Source organism: Centruroides vittatus, unplaced genomic scaffold (genome assembly GCF_030686945.1).
Source record: "Centruroides vittatus isolate TY-2023 unplaced genomic scaffold, ASM3068694v2 contig_480, whole genome shotgun sequence".
Lineage (NCBI taxonomy): Eukaryota > Metazoa > Arthropoda > Arachnida > Scorpiones > Buthidae > Centruroides > Centruroides vittatus.
This window is the reverse complement of record NW_027122270.1, coordinates 698,622-721,167: the sequence shown is the minus strand read 5'-3', so window position 1 is coordinate 721,167 and position 22,546 is coordinate 698,622. Positions and strand designations below refer to the sequence as shown.

The following is a 22,546-nucleotide window of genomic DNA, read 5'->3' as shown; positions in this document are numbered from 1 at the left end:
GCAGAGAAAGGTAGGATCCTTCTGAACGTACATATAGCTACAGTACTTTCTATGTTTGATGTTGGCTTGTAGTTTTTATGCTGCAAGGCCGTAGTCCCCCAAAGGGTCTAAAAGAAAACCTGAGTGTAGCGAACACTATAATTGAGTGCCGCCACGGATAGCTAAGTGTGGAAGTGGGTGTTAGTAGGATGACTTATAACTACTTAATACTAATGAAACTGAATGTGAGTGCAAATCTTAATATTACTTAACAGCTAGACAACAGTGCGAAAAGCAAACTAACACAATGACAAACTAGACGAGATGAACAGCCCGACGGAGACAAACGGGCAAGACCCCAATTTTTTTTTATTTTTTATTTTATTTTTAAATATTAACTTACTCTACTCACTAACTAAACTAACTTACCATAACTTAGGACAAACTTAACCAGACGGCTAAAGCTAACAAACCCTAATCTAATTTAACCTAACCTATCATATCCTAATTGAAAACCAAGCTAAGAGTCCCTAATCTAACTTGCAACTAGGACTAACTGAATTTAGACTGAAAAAGAAGACTGTATTTTAATTCTTTTTTCGAAGTTGAAAGGCAGCTAAATGCTGACAGTTGAAACAAAGCAAGGAAAAGCTAATTGCCATCTGTGCCTCTGGAGTGAGTGCTCTCAAGAGTCCCACTAAGGGATATAAATGTGAGTAGATGATGGAACATTGTACGTGTGTGAATGAGTTGGTGCAGATTGCAAGGCCTTCAAGAATAGCAGCTCTCATTAAACTATCCCTAATGTGATTGTACCTATTGCAGCGAAAAACTAGGTGAAGTGGGTTTGGCCCTCTTGAATAGCACAATCGCATTGTGGATTGTCCCCAAGGTTAAGTCTATGCAAGTATTGCTTAAAGTTGCCGTGTCCAGTAAGTAGCTGAGTGAGGGTGTAACTAAGGTAAAAGTGGCAAAGATTCGCAGTAGTGTCAACCTTGGGATGAAAGTGTAGGTGAGCCTACCAGTGGTGTCACAGTCCCAGTTGTCTTGCCAGAGAATGAAGATTTGCTTCTTCACTTGATTGTTGATATACGAGATAGGAATGTAACTGAAAGTACTAGTGACTGAAGACTTTGCAGCTTGTTCAGCAAGATGGTCAGCAGTCTCGTTAATGAGAACCCCACATGACCCGAAACCTATTGGAAATTTGTTCTAGTGTTGTTGTCTAAGTATCTCAGAATGTGGTGTATGAGATGGATGAGTTTTAAGCGGCTATCTGACTTCACAATCCTGTGTAAAGCTACTCTGCCGTCAGAATAAGTGAGGTAGTGTCTTTTGTCCTTCTATGCGTAATGTGAATTAAGCTCATATAAATAGCTAAAGTTTCCGCCTGTGCTATTGAGCAGTGTGTACAGTACCTATACGGAAGCAAGCATTGTAAAGCTTGTGGCCTAAGTCAGAGTAAACTACAAAAGCGGCACCCACTTTGTCACCCATCTTGAAACAATCAGTGTAATCGTAGACATGGGATGATCACATTGATCTTTGAAGTAAATGTCAGGAGCAAGCTGGTGGGAGGGGTGGTAATCATAAGTCAGGAGGGTATTTTTGCCGATGCTGAATTTTTTGATATCATCGATCAAGGTCAGACTGGGGGAATCTTACCTACTCTAATCATATTGTTGACATTTGAGTCGTTATAATCTCGCTAGGGTAAGGTGAAGAGATTTTCCTGCCAAATAATGCATTTAATTCTAAGTCTATAGGGGTCAATCCTGAATTACCAAAAGGGCACTAGTGGGTGCGGTCCTATAAGCCTTACAAATGCAGAGAGCTGCAATCCTTTGAACAGATAACTGATTTTTGCAGTCATAGACTTTGGCGGCCACGTGACCCCAGATCTGTATAGCATAGAGGAGTGCTGGCTTAATTGCACCCCTGTAAATAAGCTTAGTAGTGTTAGGGCCAAGGCTCCATGTGTTCTTAGCAATACTAATGAGGGCGTTGGCCGTCTTTTTAGCTTTGTCAGCGATGTATTTGATGTGGGGTGTGAAGTTAATTCACTCGTCAAGAATAATGCCTAAATATTTCATTTTCATTGTTTGCTTTATTCTGTGAGCACCTATTTGAAGGGTAAGCTTTCTGATGAGTGGCATGTTTCAACTATCATGCTAACATTCCCATCAGTAAGAAGACAGTCAAGTACATCATGCCTCACGTTGCTGCGAGGGTACCCAAAGGAGCAGCTATCATCTCTTGTCCAAACTTGGACTTAAAGTGGGGAAACCTCCCATGTCCAGTCAGTATTTGCATCATAAGCCAATCACAACACACTGGAATACTACCAACTTCAGGCACGAAGGTGTAGGTTGACCTACCTATTGTCCTTTGAGTCCAGTGCTCTTGCCAGTATGTCATCGATCCTTGCAGTAGAGTACATTTTATGTAAGTAGTAGAGGGTTTGACCATCCTCGTTACACATGGGCCCCTGGGCTCTGCCTTGGCCAGTTGGTTGGTGCGCTTGTTGCCCAGGATTCCAATGGGCCTTGGACCCACCTCAGGGCAATGTATCGTGCATGCCTCGCTCTTAGTACCCTACCTCTGATCTCCTGTACCAACTCATCCCTGTGGTACCCGTTACTCAGGGCCTGAAGCGACAACTGGCTATCAGAGTAAATCGTGACCAGCTCTGGACTCAGATATTGTAATATCCACTGGGATGCCTCCTCCAGGGCCACCAGTTCTGCCTGAAACATGGATGCATCCTAGTTCAGTCTGACTGACTGTACACTTGAACTGTGTCAGAAAAGATGCAGTACGCAGCACCTAAGCTAGTCTTTAGAGCAATCAGTATATATTTCAACACTGTTGCTTGTCGGTTCACTGACATCCCAATCTAGTCCTATCCTATGGTTGGGATGAACTTAATACATCTGTCTGACTGGGTACATCTGATTACAATGCCTCTACACCTTCCACCATTGTTCTGTAGAAGGCTGCTTCTTGGCTGACTACCAGAGGCAATGGCAGCAGCTCGGCCAAGACCCGGGCCGCCTCGTAGACACAGTTCTGTACGCTTTTGTTACCCACAGGGCGGCGGGTCTCTGAATTGTTAGCAGCGTCCTGCTCTGTTTGAAGTTGGCAGAATCTTTCCACCATATAACACAGGCATGGCAGATAACATGTTCTACACATCATATGCATATGGATGGCTTGAATCACTTCTCTGCTAAGACCATAGTCTTGCCTAGCTAGTCTCGATAGTGCTGCCTTCTCAATAGTTTGTCCCTTCTCAAACACTCCTCAGATGGGGCATCCAGCATAGTGTCTGGTCGATGATAACACCGAGGTTCTCCACCACTAAAGAAATGTATGACACAAGTGCATTCAGAAGAAGCTAGTATCCTTCTTAAAGAAATACTACTCTAAGTATATGCCTTCTGGCACACATGGTCATCGCCCATACATTTGGTGGAGGACAGGATCAAGGCTAAATTTTGCCACTGCAAAGCCGCTTCCAGAGTTTAATGGAATGGGTTAAGACTGAAGTTCAAATTTTTGCTGCTTATAGTCCTGATTATATCTTCTGAACATTAAACAACCTATCTGTTCCCAAAATCCTTATTTTAAAATAAATAATGAATTTTAAACAATTTTAAAATATATGCAAAATTTTAGGATATATGCCCTTTTACTTTCCCAGCTGTTATGTATACATAACAAGGGTTGGAAAGTATTGGAATTGTGTCAAATTTGATTCTCCGATTTTTTTTTATTTTTATTTTTTTGGCAAATCTCCATATTTTGAGATCTCCTGAATCCAAAAAAGTAAAAAAAAAAAAAAAAAAGGCAAAAAATTCCATGGATATGTGTGGGGGTGTGTGTTGGCATCTATTTCGCTTAAGCATGGGGTAAAGATTAATAAATGAAATTTGGCACAGTGACTTGTATATGAGGGGCATTGATGATGATAAATTTTGGCAGTGAAAGATCGAGAGGGTGGGGAGATAGGGGGTCATGTATCTTGAGAGCGGTAGGACTTAATGAAGATTTTATTCATTATTAGCATTTATACTTTTTTGTTTTTTTTTTTATAAAACTCACCTCTACCCTCAAAATTAAGCTTTTTGCCATTTTATAGTAATTAAAAATATAAAAAATTTTTGTAACAAAATCTGATAACAGATGGCACCACACACAATTTTATTTTTTGCTTAATTAAGGTTTTTAAATAAAAACTCATAACAGCTGGGAAAGTTACACAACTCTCATTGCTAGATTTTTAGGATATTTATCATATTTTTGTTATGATAAATAAAATTTGATTGTGTTATAATTTCAATATGCACTAAAAATTTAGATTAGAGACTGATTACTGTATTTACTTAAAGGTACTGTACAGTATAAAAATGTAAATTAGCATAAATTTTATGCATAGTTGGAATAAAAGTAAATGCAAAATAATACATAAAATATTTTGATTGTGATAATGTTTTTTCATATTTAACAAAGTTAGCTGTTTATTAAATGAGCCATTTAAAATCAACTTAAACAAAAAATTTTAGAACTTTTTTTATAAATAATTGTTAAATATATATGATATCATTTATGAATATTACATTTAACATGTACATAGTTATCTTTCATTGTGTATTAAACTAAACTTATTCTCTCATTCAAATAGTATGCCATATTTTATATATAAAGGAAAATAAAGTATAATTAAGCAAAAATAAAATGAAAAAATAGCTAATTAAGGAAACCAAGAACAGAATTGAAAGAAATGTTTTCAGTCTTTATTTTGACCACCATCTTTTTTGAAAAAGAATCTTAGAATGCAGAATATATATAGTGTTCTACATACATATTTCAAATATTTAAATTTTTAAAAATTTTTATCATCTTGAAAGTTAAAGAAAAATACAGGCTAAATTAAGAAATAAAAATAAATATACATTCTTTAAGAAAATCCAGCTTACAATTTGATCCTACAATCTTCAAACTTAGTTTTCTATATAACTTTTAGGTTTTGGCTCATGTCGCTATTGAAACATAGTCTGAACATGCTCAGCAGAGGTAAATTACAAACTTACTACCACACCTGTGCATTTGCCGAGAAAACATTTTTATTAACAAACATGTTCAGCCTACTCCCATAGGCCGTCATCAGGTTTTATAGAACTGTTTTTAGAAAATGTTCCACAAATAGAACGTTCCAATTAAATTTTATCTTTGAACTATTCTAAATACAAATTTAAAGTACAAAATATAATAAAGAATATACAGTGGTGCTTCGTATAACGGACGCTGCAAACAACGGACTTTTCGGCATAATTGGTGACTGCTCCACGGGTGCATTCTTTAATTGCGGTCGCTCTGTGTCTCCACTACTACGGGAGTGCACTGCTGTTTGTAGGCATTTAGGAACGACGGTGAAAGAAAGAAAGATGGCAGCGCCCGCACTATCGATAGTATCGTGATGGAGGAATCTATAATTCTAAAATAAGAGCTTTTAAAAGCAAAAGAAGAGTCCCAATTGTAAAATTTAACCATAAAATGGATTATTTGTTGAAAGAGCATTCAAAATAGCCAGGAAAAAAATTAGAATGCCGGCTACCATTCGAAAAAAATTCGTAAAGACACTTACATCACTGCGTGCACTAACTTGCGCTTTCACAATTTCTAAATTTTCATTCATAAAACCACATAATGGACCCGGAAACGAAACTATCTGAGCCATGGAGGATGCCATGTTGCTTTCCACCGTAAACTACTGCTACAAGCGGCCGTTTTTGCCGTTTGACGGTGTGCACTCCCACCGGAATTTAGGAACGCGTTCCGCAGGAATTTTTAAACGGATGTCGCTCGCGCAGAGTTACGCGGAGGAATAAAAGAACGCACTCCATGTTCATTTTTTATGATACAGTACGGTTATTTTATGCTGCGGAACAAATTAGATTTTTTATCATGTATTTCTATGGGAAAATGCGTTTCGTATAACGGACGTTTCACTTAACGGACGTGCACCTGGAACGGATTAAGTACGTTATATGAGGCACCACTGTACTTTATTATATTTAAAATACTTCTAAAGAAGTATTTATTTATTTTTTTGTTAATTTAGCCTGTATTTTTCTTTAATTTTTAAGATGCTAAAAGATTTTATAAATTTAAACATTTGAAATATGCATTTATTGCCTAGATTTTTATTATTATCTATTTTCTTTGTTCTTTATTTCATTAAGGTAGAAGTTATATTTATATTTGAGTAGAATGCATATTTCAAAATTGTATTCTCATGAATGTCGGATATCCTGGAAATACAATTCTAAATATTATTTAATTCTGTAATGCAGATATTTCATTTTGTATTTGTATTAAACTTTGTAAATTTCTTCACATAATATAATATTATAAAATCTTTATGATGATAAATTATTTTAGAGATTTCAGTATATTAAATTTATTTTGAAAGTAATTGTACTTAAATACCAAATTCCTTGTTAAATCAGAAACATAGTTGTTAGAATCCTAATAAATTATAATTCATATACAGGGTGTCTCAAAAGAAAGTTTATATTTGATTTATCAATTTAAAGAAAAGTTTAACATCTGTCAATAAAATCTTTATTAATTATTAAAGTACACAGCTTAGGAATTTACTTCTTAAAAATAATGTCATCTAAATGTAAGCCATCACACTCACAGCACTCATTTAAATGAACATCAAAATTTCCCGGCTCGGCATGTAGATTCTGTGATGGCTGCCATTTCGTAATGGATATGTTCTCTCAACTGTGCCAGAGTAGTCGGATTACTGACGTAAACTTTTGATTTGAGATATCCCCATAAAAAAGTCCATAGGGCTCAAATCAGGACTGCGTGGGATTCAAATTATGTCCTCTCCTGTCATGGGAAATTTCGCTGTTCGTTTAAATGAGTGCCGTGAGTGTGATGGTTTACATTTAGATGACGTTATTTTTAAGAAATAAATTCCTAAGCTGTGTACTTTAATAATTAATAAAGATTTTATCTACAGACGTCAAACTTTCTTTTAAATTGATAAATCAAATCTAAACTTTGTTTTGAGGCACCCTGTATTATTAAGTAATATATTATAATCAATTCAATTTTAATTTATTTCAAATATTTAAACTAAATATTGATATTTGATCTGTGCTTATATAAAGTATTTTCAAAATTAACTTAAATTATTAAACATGTATTAAAATTTTTTTAATTTTAGGAAATATTGAGTATACCTGTCCAGCCTCTAATGATTGTGAAATCAATAAAAGGAGGAGAAAAGCATGTCAAGCTTGTAGATTTCAAAAATGTTTGAAAATGGGCATGTTAAAAGAAGGTAACTTTAATCTTAGATATTCTATATTAATTTCTAGTAGATGATATTAAACTAAATGAAATAATTCAGCTATTTTTAACTGTAATTAGATATTTAAATTATTATATAATGAGTATTTAATATGGAACTATGAGCACTTTATCCCTCTCTTTAGCATTTGTTCCAATTAACCCTTTTGGCCGAATTTGTCAAAAAAGTATTAATCTTCTGCAGGTTATTCATTTCTAAATTGTAAGTGAATTTGTTACCATTGACCATCAAGCAATCAGCTTTCAAAAATACTCTTTTATTCAGAGATTTAGTTTCTGCAAAAAGGGGGGGGAACAGGGCAACAGTTTTCTATGCCAAAGTCTTGATCTATATGACAAATCATCAAAAACTCTAATGTGTGAGTAGGATGGCAACTCCTGAATTTTCTATTAAATTTTTACAAATAAGACTTTTGTCAGCTTGAGTATAAAGCTCGAACAATACGAGCAGAGTTCCCAATATTCGATAACTGTTAATGAAAGAAATAGACTCCCCATTCTGTCTTTTAAACAACTCAATAAAGCCATCAGCATAATTAACTAATTCTTCATCACTACTACTCAAACCAGAAACAATAATATTATTTTCTTTGAATTGTTGTATACAGAGTCTATATAATAATTCTGAAGAGAAAAATTATCCATACATACAGTTCTATAAGTCGAAAGTTTGGTAACTTCTCTTTCCAGGCAGGTTAGTCGTTCTTCATACTCCTTACATAAATTAGACAACTGGTCAAACTTTGATGACAATTCTTCCAGTTTCGATAGAATAGTATCAGAACATTCCTGAAGAAAACACAGAATCTTCTGAGGTATTTGAGGAGAAATATCCTGCGAATCAAAATAATTGTTCAGTTGAGTTAATTTCAATGTTGGTTCGCTTGGAGATAGAAGACATTTACCAGTAGAAGTCGAAGCTTTACTGCGAAGAGAAGGTGGTATACGAGACATCGGACCTGGATTAAATTCAACTCCTCCAATAATAAGTAAAAGGAACAAAATTAAAAAAGAAAGTATTACGGTAGAAAAAGATATCCTCAATAAACTCAATTAATGATAAACAGTTGAATCGTAGACCATAGCAGTAAGTCATAAAAAAAAAACGCCAACAACCAGCCCACACCACAATTTAAATATGATTAATAAGTTTCTTTACTTATTATGAGTAGCTCATATGAGAAAAGACTCCTTGACCAGATCTAAATTACATTAACAAATATCAAAAATAGAAAATGTAACTATTAGACAACAGATTTATCTTACAGTTGGTTTTTTCCTGTCTTTGAATTCTGAAAAATCCATTGTGAAGATTGATTACATTTATGAAATTTCCAACAATAAATACAGTTATTAATAATAATCGTATTATTGAATATTTCAGATATACCTTTTAAAGAGAGAATGTATATGCTGTTGATAATGATTTTCTGAAAGTTAGCTTATTTAGTAACTTCTAGACAAGCTGGTTAATAGACTTTTGGGTCATTTTCCCAAAGATTGGAAAGACAGTATGAATCTATCATTCAGCAGCTATTTCTTCCATTTTTATTATTCCATTAAAAACAGAGAATTAACTTGAAGAAAAATAAGTCTTATTTCTTTTTTTAAATGTAATTGAAGGTAGTACTTGTTATTAAAAATTTACGTGTCTCATAAAAATCCCACAAAATTAAAAAGTTGTTTATTATGCCATTACTGTATTGTTTTAGGTATTTTTCAACGAATAAATATATTACATTATTAATAACTGAATCTTATTAATTGAATTGAGATAATATAGTGGATTATTTAATATACTGTACACTCAGTTTTAATTATTACATTTTAAATACAGTCAAACCTGTTTTTATGCGCTCTTTTTATGTGCGATTTTTATTTGTGCGATTTTTTTAATGCGAATTTTTAATTTGTGCGGTATAGTTGGCGACTAGTCTCGTGCGATTCGTCATGTCTTACGTTGACTTATTATAGCTAAATAAACTTATTATAGCATAAATGCACTTATTATAGTAATATTATTGCATGAATATGCGAAAAATGAAATAATTTACTTTTTAAGTCAACAAAACACCACCTGGACAAAAATATGTAAAACAGACGATAGACCAGACGATGCAGTCAAGTGCTGACATCTGTTGTCAATAAATTCTATTTCGTACGGTTTTGAGTTATTTTCTATGTGAGACTTTTTTTATGCGGTCCCTGTTAACCGCATAAAAAAAAATATTTTTTAATTGTGTCGCGAAAACTATTATTTACAGCCATTCGTGAAGTTTCGTGAGATTTTTTTTAATGCGGTCCCTATCCCCCGCATAAAAACAGGTTTGACTGTATTTATAAATTTTATATTACATATAAAAAATTGAATTATAAATATTTATGATGTTTTAATAAACCTTATAATAAATATACATTTTCTATTACAAACAGGGTATTGAATTATATTGTTAAATGTTTATTATCTATAATAAGCTTGATTCTTTATTAGTCTTATTTAAGATTATACTTGCTTACCTGTTAATTATCACAATTGTTATGAATTCAGATTATGCCAAATGGATTTCTAAGATTAAAATTTAAAATTCAAAATTTTGATTTTTTTTTACTTTATAGTTTTTTAGAGTAACATTTTGATGATTATTATATTTGAATTACATATTTATTGAAATAGGTGTTAGATTAGACAGAGTAAGAGGAGGAAGACAAAAATACAGAAGGAATCCCGATCATCTATATCAAGCACATTCGACACCTTCAAAAAAACCATCTTTAGAAGGTTTGTTCTTCATTTCTTCTCTTGGATGCTTTGTTATATCTGCATAATCAATTAAATATTTCAGTCAATATCAGTTTTAAATGCATAAGAAATTATTATAAACTTTTATATGATATTAGCAGAAGAGATTATTATTTTTTGTTTAAATGAATAAATATAATTAATAATAATTAGTATTTTTGCCTATCAATATTTTTCGTTATATTTAGTGTGCATTATCTACATTTAATTAAATAATAGTTTGGATATCAATATAATAAATATACAGGTATCTCTCGTATAACACAGTACGTCCCGAAAAAGTGCCCTGTTATGTGAATCCGTGCTATACGAAACAAAAGACTAGTGCAAAACATGAGGTTAGGTTCCAAAAGTTAACAAAAGCATACTATTATTTTTCATTACTAAGAGAAATATGTTAATTAAAGCAATTAATAATTTATTTTCAGTGAATAATTAGCTAACAATCGCAATTAAAAATACTGTATTATGAGTTAATGTTAATTTTTTGTTAAACGAGGGGTATTTTCTTTTTACAAAATATTGTCAACATACTAGCTTGTTCAGCAACAGAGTTATCATACTGCAACCAGAACAAATATGGCATTTAAAAGTTTGTTCATAAATTGAATTGTTTGAAAAGCAAGGCATTCAAAACCAAAGGTTTGACTAGATGTATTTTATATTTTGTGAGTGTTTGTCTATGATGTATGGTGTTTTGTTTGTTTGTCAGTAAATGTAATAGATTGTTTTATCAGTGTGTGGCATTGGTCATAAGATTGTGGCATGGTCATAAGATATTTTTCATTTTCTAATCCATCTGAGGAGTGTATTTTCAGTATGGTTTGTAGTTTGTGTTTGTGTGCTAGCTTTTGATGTATTACATTGACATAACTAAATAGCAGATACAAGTATTTCAGAACACTTACACAACCAAAAATCCAGCTCGTGAACACAAAATGATGGAGAAAAACAAACTTTTTCAATTGCCTCTAGCAATCATCAAGTTAAAAAAAAACTTATTCGGAAATGGATATCGGATATTTATATCCCAATACAAACACATGCCAAATGAACAGCATCTGATTGGCAGTCGGTGGTCATGTATATTATATAACAGGTTATAGTTGTTGATGTTTATATGTAATATGTCTGAACACAAGTTTGGAAAAATGTGTGATCACAAGCGACATTAAAATGCTAGCGGAACTTGTGATAAACACAGACTGATGTAGCATGTGCAAAATCTGGGATTTCCCCTCTCCTTGTCACTCATTATGCAAAACGTCACTCATTAAGCAAGTCATTTTTTTACAATTTTTTTTGCTCATTATGCAAATCACTCGTTAAGCAAGGTTCCACTGTATATTTCTTATTTATTGGTTCAAATGTAAGTTCTAAGATTTATAAAATTACGTAAAACATCAAAATTAGAAAGTCGTGTGTGAAACATGGTAAAATTTTATAAATTGATTTTTAATTATATTTTTTTTCCTTAAATTATTTGCATTCATACATAATAACTGTAATAATTCATAAAAACTTGTACAGATATATTATTTAAAATAAACTGGTTTACAAATCACAAATTGAGTTTGAATCTGTACTTAGGATTTAAATAAAAATAATTAAGTGTTAAACATTAACACAAAATTAAAAAGTGTATGTCCATAGTATTACACTCAATTGAAAACAATTAATAAACATCATTTTCAAATGTTTTTCAGTTATAATACTTTAATCATATCAATTATTGAGTGGATCATAAGTGGAACTCTGCACAGAAAGTGTTTTGACTGTGATTGAAGTTTAAATCGACCTTATGACCACTGAACATGATTTTTTCGCAGATATTTATAACTTGGCAAAGTCAATGTCATGACAAAGCTGGAATTTTGAAATTCAGTCTATGGGTCAAGATATTTGAGGTTGGAATTCACCCCAAAGTTTTTAGGCTTTAGCGTGTGACCAGTTGTAAACTGGTCACACGCTACCCATCAGTTGCATTTCTGATTGCTGTTAATTTACATTGGTCTCTATAACAATTTTTTAATTTTAGATTTAAATCAGTTTTAAACTTTTATAAGTTTATGTATTTATTTTGTCTGAATAAAATACTAAATAACATGTTTATTACTAATTCAGTAGGAACTTTCCTTTGATATTAAGCAGAAAATTTTAAACAATATGAACAAAAGTATAATGTATATGATATTGTTCCTATTTCCTTGCATCTTTTCTTATGTTCTTTGTTTCTCCTAATGAGGAGAGTAATATAAATATTAATCTGTAACACATTCTTGGATAAATTAAATAGAAGATATTTGGGCTAATGTACAAAATATCTTACTCTATAAAACTAATAACCTTCTAAACAATTTTTGACAAGACTGTCTTGTTTATAAAATCACACTACCATCAACAGGTACAGTACATACCTTAGAGGTATGAAGGAGTACATGTCAGGAGTTGCAATTTGGCACAGAGTATTAGGTGCCCAAATCAGGTGCACATAAAAAAAAAATCAGACTTGTAGGTACTCAGGGGACCGAGAACAGTCAAAATAAAATACAAAATGGTGACACTCTTTCTACAAACAGGTGCTAGTGTGAGATTTGCACATGCATTGCTGGTTGGGAAGTTGGAAATGCAAACGTTGTGAAATCGAATTTTGATGAACAAATCTTTAAAAAAACCCATTTACCTATCCTGTGTTATTCCCAACATCTGACCCCAGATATCTCGTTTCAGCATCAGAACGTTTTTGAAACTAAATGGTGCTAGTCATTATAATTTTTTTATATTAAAACTAACTTCCAAAATATAATTTTTTTTTTTACATTCACTAATATATATATTTTGTTTGTGCAAAATAAAAAAATAATTTCGAATGATACAATAGCCACGATTATTTTTTCAAAAACGGGAAATTTTCATTAGGCATTGACAAAAATTCGACCTGGGGCGACGTGCAACAGAGAGAAATTTCAACATTGGATAGGTTTAATTTCACCAAAAATGTATTGTGGCCGAGTCCAGTGAAGTTTGAATGATTGTGCTAAAAAACCAGTGAAAAAACCAGTAAAAAACCAAAGATTAGAGAATGAGAACAAGTGCCGACGTGAGCGTCGAAGTGATCCTGCTTAGTAGTGAGTCTCAGAGACATAGTCTTGTCCCAAATACAGCCTTGCCATTTTACTTGTTATATGCACTAATATCAAATCATTTTTACATTCAGATATGGTTGATTACTTTCATCATATGTGTTCTTTTACCATTTTAATGTGTTAATGTATGATTTTATGTACAGGGTGTATCAGTACAGCAGTTACAAACTTTCAGGAGAGATAGAGTACACCTAGACGATGGGAAATCACATAGCAATGCATGGTCGGAAACGCTTTCCCGGCGCGGTAGTGACGACACAAAACACAAGAAAGGAAGGACACGAACAGGGTGAGAAAACATGTTTATTATTCTTAGTACAGCAAAAATGCTGGGACGTCTTTGGGTTGGTGTACACAATAGATGTCGCTACACCAGCCAAAGACAATCCAGCATTTTTGCTGTATTAAGAATAATAAACATGTTTTCTCACCCTGTTCGTGTCCTTCCTTTCTTGTGTTTTGTGTTGTCACTACCACGCCGGAAAGCGTTTCCGACCATGCATTGCTATGTGATTTCCCATCGTCTAGGTGTACTCTATCTCTCCTGAAAGTTTGTAACCGCTGTACTGCTACACCGTTTTTAAATATCTTTCTTACAGCAACTTTTCAGTATCTACATGAATGAAAAACCATAACAATAATGCACATAGTTTGTTTTTTTTATTTCTTAGTTTACTTCACTTTCAGGAACCACCTATTATGTAATTAAAAAATTGAATGAACATAATAATATAATTATACAAATGAATTTTAGACATAAATTTAATTTTCATACAAAATATATGAGTGTGTCTAATTTATGTTCATCATCTAATCTTTATAAGATTTTTTTTACATAAAATTAATTAAGCTTATCATCATCATATGTGATAAAAGTTTTATTTTTGGTTTGTGTTAGAGATAGTTAATTAAATTTCCAATATTAATCAACTTTATTGAATACTTTTTGGTATTAATCTGTGTTTAAATTGATTTTTTAAAATTTATATTTCAATTTTTGTAAAAAATCGTAATTAACTTGATTTTCTGATTATTATATACATGAAATTCTCTTTTTATTAATGTAAAAGAAAAATTTATGGAATAAATATTTCAAGTACTTAATTTTCTTTTTTCCTTTTTAGATAATAAAATTATATGTGCTTTAATAAATTGTGAACCAGAACCTTTGTTAGCCATGGTTGATCCTAATGTTCCAAATACACAAGTAAAAGTAATCAGTATATTAAGTGATCTTGTAGACAGGGAATTAGTTGCAACTATTGGATGGGCAAAACAGATACCAGGTAAATCTCTTAATTATAAAAGCAATGTATTACTTTAAGTTAATTTTTAGATTATAATATTGTTTGTCTTTAATAAGCTTAATTTTTTATTGATTAAATAGTCTTAATTAATTATTATGTACAGTGTGTCCCATAAATTTGTAAATAGCTTAAAAATTCATAAAAGTTGAAAGGATTGGTATATTTGAATGTGGTTTGCTTAAAAGTTATTCTCACGAAGGGGGATTTTTTGGTTAGAGAAAAAGAAAGTAGTTCAAATTTTTGTCGATATAGGGTGCTGAATGCAAGAAAATCACTGGAATTCCATGGGAAAATTACATTTATTTGCATGCAGGCAAATGTTTACACTTACACACATATCACAGCACTACAGCACTTGTTCTATGTAAGCATGTGGGTTCTCCTTTGCCCATATTCTACAATTGACTGTTCCATGCAATGAAAAATGAGCCTCATCTGTCCACAAGATATTGAGCAGCCATTGTGGATCTCCGTCGATATTTGACAAAACCCAATTTGTGAAGTCCACTCGCTTAGCTGTGTCATTTAGTAACAGCTGGTGCAGTGGTTGCAACTTGTATGGGTACAATTGTAACACACCATGAAAGATGCGGAATACCGATGTCTTTGGTATTCCAGTTATTCGTGCCAATTCTCATGCACTACTTACTGCACTCTTCCTTCAGAGTCTTCATTTGCGAAGCCACATCGGAGGTACGGACCTCTGATAAACACGGTTCACCACTGCTTGGGCGATTATACAAACCCTGTTTCTTCGAAATGTTATACTAGGGAAACCAATCCGGCAAGAGTGATTGGACCTGAACCTTTCTTCATTTTCTTGTCTTAAACCTTCGTAAAGTTTTAGCCAGCAATTTGTGGCTAAGATAAAATAACTTCACCAACAGTGCTTTATCCACCAACTTCATCATCATAATGAAAAACGTATGAAATCAACTCCATTGGAAGTCAAACACTTGCAACGAGGGGAAATATCCTTTCCTCCGTCTTCATTTATTTTTCTTTTCCATAGTTTTAATTTTTTTTTAAATAAAAGCTGAAATTTTCTCAATTGACTTTAAAAGGTGCATGTTGCTTCCCTGCAGGGAGAGATTCAGAGCATTCAGCTTTTCAAAAATATCACATAAGTATGAAGATTTTTTTGGTAAAACTAGCAATCACAAAATTTGGCATACTTGTGGTCTTCCTCTTTAACACGTTGACTGCCAACTACGATATAACTCGTAGTTTGCGTTATTGCCTAGGATGCCAACTACGAGTTATATCATTGTTTGTTTCCTTGCCATATTTGTGCAGCTTCGATACAATTCGTAGTATATCAGTGTAAGTATGAATAGATAGCCTCAGAGGCAAGAACAAAAAAAATCAAGTTGGCTTACATGAACAGAAAATATAATCATAAAAAGTTTATTTAAAATCAAATGCAAAAGAATATTTTTATTATTCATGATAATTGGTAAAACAAGATTCCACGCAAAGGGCTGGCTTCTCTGGACAGATTGGACAGAAATAACGCATTTCTCGGCGTCTTTTAGCTTTGGTACAAATTTGACATGGCTTTGTCAGATGCTGTTTTTTTTTCGGTAGGTGAGATACTCTGTAAATAATGAAGCTCTTGCAATCTAATTTTTTTTAAAAATGATTAAATCTTTTCTCCAATCAACGCCTTGACGGATGCTTCTCTAAACTTTGTTTTTTTTATTTTTAATATGGTTCCAGTCCACTTCCAGAGCCTCACAAAAGTTTTTTTTTTCTGTAATTCAGTATGATAAGAGTATAGAAATTGCAATATGAAAAAAAAGGAAAATCCTAGATAAAATAATTCAGGCAGATACTAGATAAAATTTTGCATTCACTTTATTTTCAATAGTGATGGTAACGAATAGTATATTCGGCCTCAACTGAATACTCGGCCAAACTATTCAGCTTGATTAACGCACGTACGAAAATTGGTGCGCAAACCGCATTATGGCAAAGATCGTGCACCGTGCTTTCTATTGGCCTGCTGTCACTACGATTTTTTCTTCCATTAGGTCTAAATTAATTAATTAAATTATAATTATTAAAGTTAATATGAGATGGAGCCTAACGTCTACCTCTACTGCCAAATTGGTTTATAATTTATGTAATAGCCGTAAATAGCCCGATATGATTCGGCAGTTGTTGGTATTTAGATGTAAGTTATAACTTATAAGTTATTTTATTTGCAATCGATCTTTTTAACTCTTTAAAATTTTGTTTTTACTACGTATTTGTAGACTGAGTAGTACCCTAAGGATATACTTTAGTGGGGACATATGGTGTAGTTTCTCCCCAGTTGTGGAACAGTTCAAATATATTATTGGGGGGTTTCTATTTGTGAAGTTTTGTGATATTTTGTTGCTATTGTTTTTGTCAATATTTTTAAAATTAACATGATTTCAAATGTTATCTTTTGTATATAATGAGAAATGCTCATTCTTTGCTTTATATATAAAATAAATTATATATTAGTTACTCATCTTCTAGAAATAAATAATTCTTTCATTAAATACGATAAGTTTCAATAAAACGTTTCGTAAAAAATATTAAAATATACACGAATACGAATATAACATAATTAACTAAACAATAACATTAATGCCTGATACATTCTAACCTACACGCCATCAATGCCATAAGATAAAGAGGCTAGATAAAGGCTATAATATTATTTAATTACGAAATAATTTAATACTAGAGTTAGATGCTATTTCTTATTAACTTTAATCATTATGATTTCATGTTCAGCATTAATAAGTTACCAAAATGATTAATTTACTGTGTTTTTGTTATTTCTTACTCCTGTTTTCAGGTATTCGGTATTCGGCCGAATACTGGGTAGTAACCGAATATTCGTTACATCACTAATTTTCAACCATCATGTAATACTTATATTATAGTTGAATCTTGAGTCAGTTCTTATCCTTATCAATAGATGTTTGTTTGTTGTAAGGGACTGGTTGGAGAATATGGTTGCCAAAAATTGGACTAGTTAGTCCAGAATCCATTAATTCCATTGAGAAATTTGAATTTAATAATCCAATTTATCTCTATGATAAGAGAATACTCAACAAACAAGATGAAATTGCTTAATGCTTTGCTGGACAAACATCAAAGAATATATGTAACAAAATCTAATGAAAAGTATTTCATGGAAGAATTGCCATAAATGGTTAAAAGTTTTGGCATTTTTCATAAATATTTATTGAATATCATTATGTCTAATTTACAATTAGTCATAGTAGGAGAGCATGAAACTTATTTTCATCTCCAAATTAAATATAATTTTGTAATAAGAATGATTTGATTGATTGGTTAAATTTAAACATTTTATATTATTATATATTAAGATTTATAGATAAATATATCTAAAAAGTATAAAATTTATTTAATAATATTTAATCATTAGGTTTTACAGATCTCACACTCAATGATCAAATGAGGTTGTTACAGACAACTTGGGCTGAAATACTTTCGTTATCTTTAGCATATAGGTAAATTTTTGATCATCATCTTTATATAATAATTTTATATTTTATTTTATTTTAACTAAATTCATCACAGAATTAATTTTTTTAATCTTAGATCTGATTTTAAATTTGTCTTTAGGAGATGATTAGTTATTTATAATTTTTAAAATATTCAATCAATAATAAAAGGATAATCAAATAAGATATATTCTTATAATTTATTCTTTAGTTAGATATAATAATTTTTATTTTTGGTTTTATATTAATTGGGGTGCAATTTTAAAAAATTGTATACCTATAAATTCCCACCGTCATCCGTCTGTCTCTCTTTCCTTAATCTTGAGAACGGAGTTAGATAAATGAAAGACGAGACCAGACGTGGAAAACCGGGAGCAGGAGGCCCTGATTAACTATATGCAAACCAGAAGTCGTGTTATTTTAATTCGAAACTTCCCCCGAAAGGAGTTTGGCAATAGAGTTGTGCCAGTCATTAAGAAAAAGTATGATGTATGGGGGCAAGTCACTACTAATTTGTGGTGGTGAGAATATATTTTAAATTAAATAAATTATATGATTAAAAATTGCAGCCTGGCATTGTGTCGACGTCACAATAAAATAATTGCTTGCTTTACAATGTTTCATTATTGAAAAGTTATAATAGCATACTATAATCATTAATTATTATTGTGAATACAGTTTTTATTGTATACTTTAAATATATACCATAAAAAGTAAATAAAACTAACAACTTATTATGTGCAAAAGTTCTCTTTATTACTGTGATCCACTTGTCATAATTTTGCTATTACCTAATTTACAGATATTCAAATTCAATGGTAGGATTGTTCCTATACTGAATTTGACATAATGAACTTTAGAATATCATCAGAAGTAAACTGCATGCAAAATGACAATTCAATATATTCTTTTTTCAAAATCTTCAGTAACATCATTGTACTTCATTTTTTCATTTAAATAAAGTTTGGTCTATATTATATACACACATACTTTGGTTAAATGTATCAAACGTTTTAATTATTTTTATTTAATATTTTAATATATTTAACCATTTAAAACCAGTACGAATAATTTTAAGAGTTGCATTATTAGTTTTTATTTCAAGTAATGTTGTTTTCATATCTAGATTTGGAAAAATATACTTTGTGATATTTTGTGTAGCTACTTCAGTTTTAAAATTGCCTTAATTGATATAGATATATTCATTACATAAGATTTTTTTAAATCAAATTCTTTTATGGATATTCAAAATTAATAACTTATGCTAATTTAGATTGTAAGGATATAATTCTTAAGTGTATTTTCTTTAGATCAAGACAACATTCTGGTTCTGCCACAAGATTAGTGTTTGCGTCTGATTATATTATGGATGAGCATCAGGCATCCGAATGTCACGCTGAAGATTTCTTTTCGCATTGTGTTCAACTAGTCCAAAGGCTTGACGTTGTTGGGATAGCTAGGGAAGAATATCTTGCATTGAAAGCTCTACTTTTAACTAATGCTGGTAAGAAATTAAGAATTATAGCATTTTGAAATTGCTTATGTTATCATGACATTGTTTTTTACAATTCCTTTTTAAAACATTTATTAGAATTTATTATATGTTCTTGTTTACAAGTTCTGAATAAAGTACACAACTTTTTCGTAACTCAACAGATAAAATTTTATTTTCTACACACTGTGGGTGACACTCTGGCACCTCTACGATCACAAAGCACTAACTGATTCTCTACTGGACACATACACACACTGGTCAACACTGACCCACCAGACAAAAAGTAATGCACAAGTTTCCCTGCTCTGTGGGGTGAAATTTTCCTGGCTATTCTTAAGGGATTAGATTACAAAAACACACCTGACATGTGACAATTTCTGTTTAGTTGTATATATCGAACATCAAATCTAAAAATACACCTTACAATAAAAAAATTTATTGGAAACCAGTATGATAAATTCTTTTGAGAGTATATTACATCTAACTTCTTTTACAAATGATCTGAAGTTTTTAAAAATTAAACAAATTCAGCATTCCAACATCTTGGAACACGACCAACAATTATGACATTAAAAATACTTGAACATTTTATAAGTTTTATAAATAGTCTTTTGGGCTTTTAGTAAAACTTAAAAATACAAACTGAACATATCAAATGTACAGCTTTTTAAATTGGAATCCAGTATCTATGGAGAACTTTTTATTGAACTTTAAAAATAAGCTGGTGAATAATGAAGCAGGTATCATTTTTTGATCTGTTGCTATCATCCTTTGTGTTTTTAAAAACTAAGAATTATTTTAACGTTAAGTGTTATAATCCATGTCATTAAACAACTCTTGACCCTTCCTCAAAATATTAGATCACTGAATTTATTATATTTTTCAAATTGACAACCATTTTCATATGCAAATTGTTTATCATAGGCTTTTTAATGGACTTCTTTGTTATAAGAAGTTAATTATATTCAAGTTAAATATACATAAAGAAATATTAGATTATTAATGTTCTGTACAAATATTTTAAGATAATTTTCAAAATGTATTACATGATATTTTTATCTTTCAGATATACAGTTAGAAGATTCGGCAACCGTTCGTAATTTGCGACATACTATATTAGTTGGATTGCAAGAATGTGTGTCGGTGCTCAGGTCGACCGGTTCGTTACAGCACATGGGACAATTATTGCTTTGCCTTCCTCTTTTAAGGCAGTTAGACATAAGAGTACGACAGTTCTGGAACAACGTTCGAAGAGAAGGAAAAGTAGCTATGAATAAGCTGTTCGTGGAAATGCTGGAATCAAATTCCTCATTGCGGTAAATAGATAGATACTGCCATTGGCAAAATGTAAATCTGTGCATCGTGACTTTTGCTCATATTCGTGGAAAGGAAGTCGATATTAACTTCGTCAACATTGCCAATACTTGGCAAACGAAAAAAGGATTGAAGTATATATAAAAGTGACAACTAGAGGGGGGGAATTAATAATTTTGAAGAACAAGCAGAAAATTTTATTAAATAAGAAAAGGATCGAGCAAAAGTTTTGACTATCATAAAGTAGAGTAAGAAAAAATTTGGTTGTGTTCAACATCTTAAAAAGTAGATGCAAAAATACTTAGAGGTTAAAAAGTTTACATTGTAAATAATTTGTCCATACCCATCGCACAGACTGGCATTTCTGCTTATTTTCATGGTACAAGCTCTGTAGGGGGGAAAGAAGGAAATAATTCAGATGGGAAATAGTTATTTTTGTACATAAACTGACAATCTATAATTCGAGGTATTTGTGCAAACATCCATATTTTTTTAAATAGTCATTTTGTTAAAATTTCCTTTTATCATCATTTTTTTTCTAATCATGATTTATGGCATTAATGGTTTCGAGACATTACAAAAAGATACCATTTCTATAATGATTGATGATATTAAAAACAATTAAATGAATTGATTAAAGTTTAAAAAAAATAATAACGATAAACCTTTTAAATGATATTAAATAAGAAAAAAATGCAGAAATAATTATTTTCAGTAAAAGAAAATGATGAACTCGTATAAAGTTTTTAAAAATATAGTGATATACTTTTTAATAAAGATTTTAATGTTTTGGTAACTTTCTATTTTCTACGTATTTAAACTTATAAAAATATTGAACTTTGAAAATAAGATTTTTAAGATAGACGATAAAATTAATATGAACTTTAATTTCATAGAAAATTCTAATATTGCAAATGTTCCTGTTTGGGTTAATGACATGGATTTCCATATGTGAGTGAATTAGAATTTCCCAAATACGCAACGATACCTAATTATGTACTGTACATTAATTCATTATATAATTTTTCTCTAAATTTATTCTAATCGTATAATTTTACTATTGACAAATGATGTTTGTTTGTTTTCCCAAGAATTTTATCACGAAAATTAAATAAGGAAATAGAATCTTCTTGTATGTTTTATATATTAATATAAGAAGATATCATGTAGTTAATGTTCATTGTTTAATTTTATAAATATATATATATTTCATATTTTATTAAAATTAAATTTAATAGGAACCATTTTATTATATGAAAATTCTTCCATAAAAAATTGAATATAATGTAAAATCTCAATACCGTATTACTTGCATATTTTCCTTTTCTTAAATGCAAATCCGAGGACAACGATCGTGCAAATATTTTCCTCTCTTATATTGTTACAAAGAGAAATACCAACTTGCTTTTGTCTTTGTATCATTTTCTTAATAATAAATAAATGAATCAAAATTGAAAATTACAATTGTCAATTAAAGAAGTTTTAATTAGAAAAATTGCTTTATTATATTAAACTTATTTTGAAACGACATATTGTATATTTTATATACAAATTTTTTATATTAAAGCAATTGTTTTTTATAACCGATTACGCTCTTATTGTTT

The 22,546-nt window shown here is 31.1% G+C and overlaps 1 protein-coding gene across 5 annotated transcripts in view; it reads left to right on the top strand.

Annotated features, from left to right (window-relative positions):
- The window catches only part of LOC136977863 (steroid hormone receptor ERR1-like), a 101,027-nt gene extending 79,802 nt beyond the window's left edge, over positions 1-21,225 (top strand). For 4 of the 5 annotated variants that reach the window (XM_067273455.1, XM_067273454.1, XM_067273456.1 and 1 more), the window contains 6 exons: positions 7,226-7,342; positions 10,046-10,150; positions 14,442-14,603; positions 18,055-18,139; positions 19,444-19,637; positions 20,695-21,225. In XM_067273455.1, the coding sequence (XP_067129556.1) occupies positions 7,226-7,342; positions 10,046-10,150; positions 14,442-14,603; positions 18,055-18,139; positions 19,444-19,637; positions 20,695-20,948 (917 nt within the window). In that variant the 3' untranslated portion in view covers positions 20,949-21,225. The remainder of the gene's footprint in view (positions 1-7,225; positions 7,343-10,045; positions 10,151-14,441; positions 14,604-18,054; positions 18,140-19,443; positions 19,638-20,694) is intronic. The other variant, XM_067273453.1, reaches the window with a different exon arrangement.
- Positions 21,226-22,546: the final 1,321 nt, after the last annotated feature.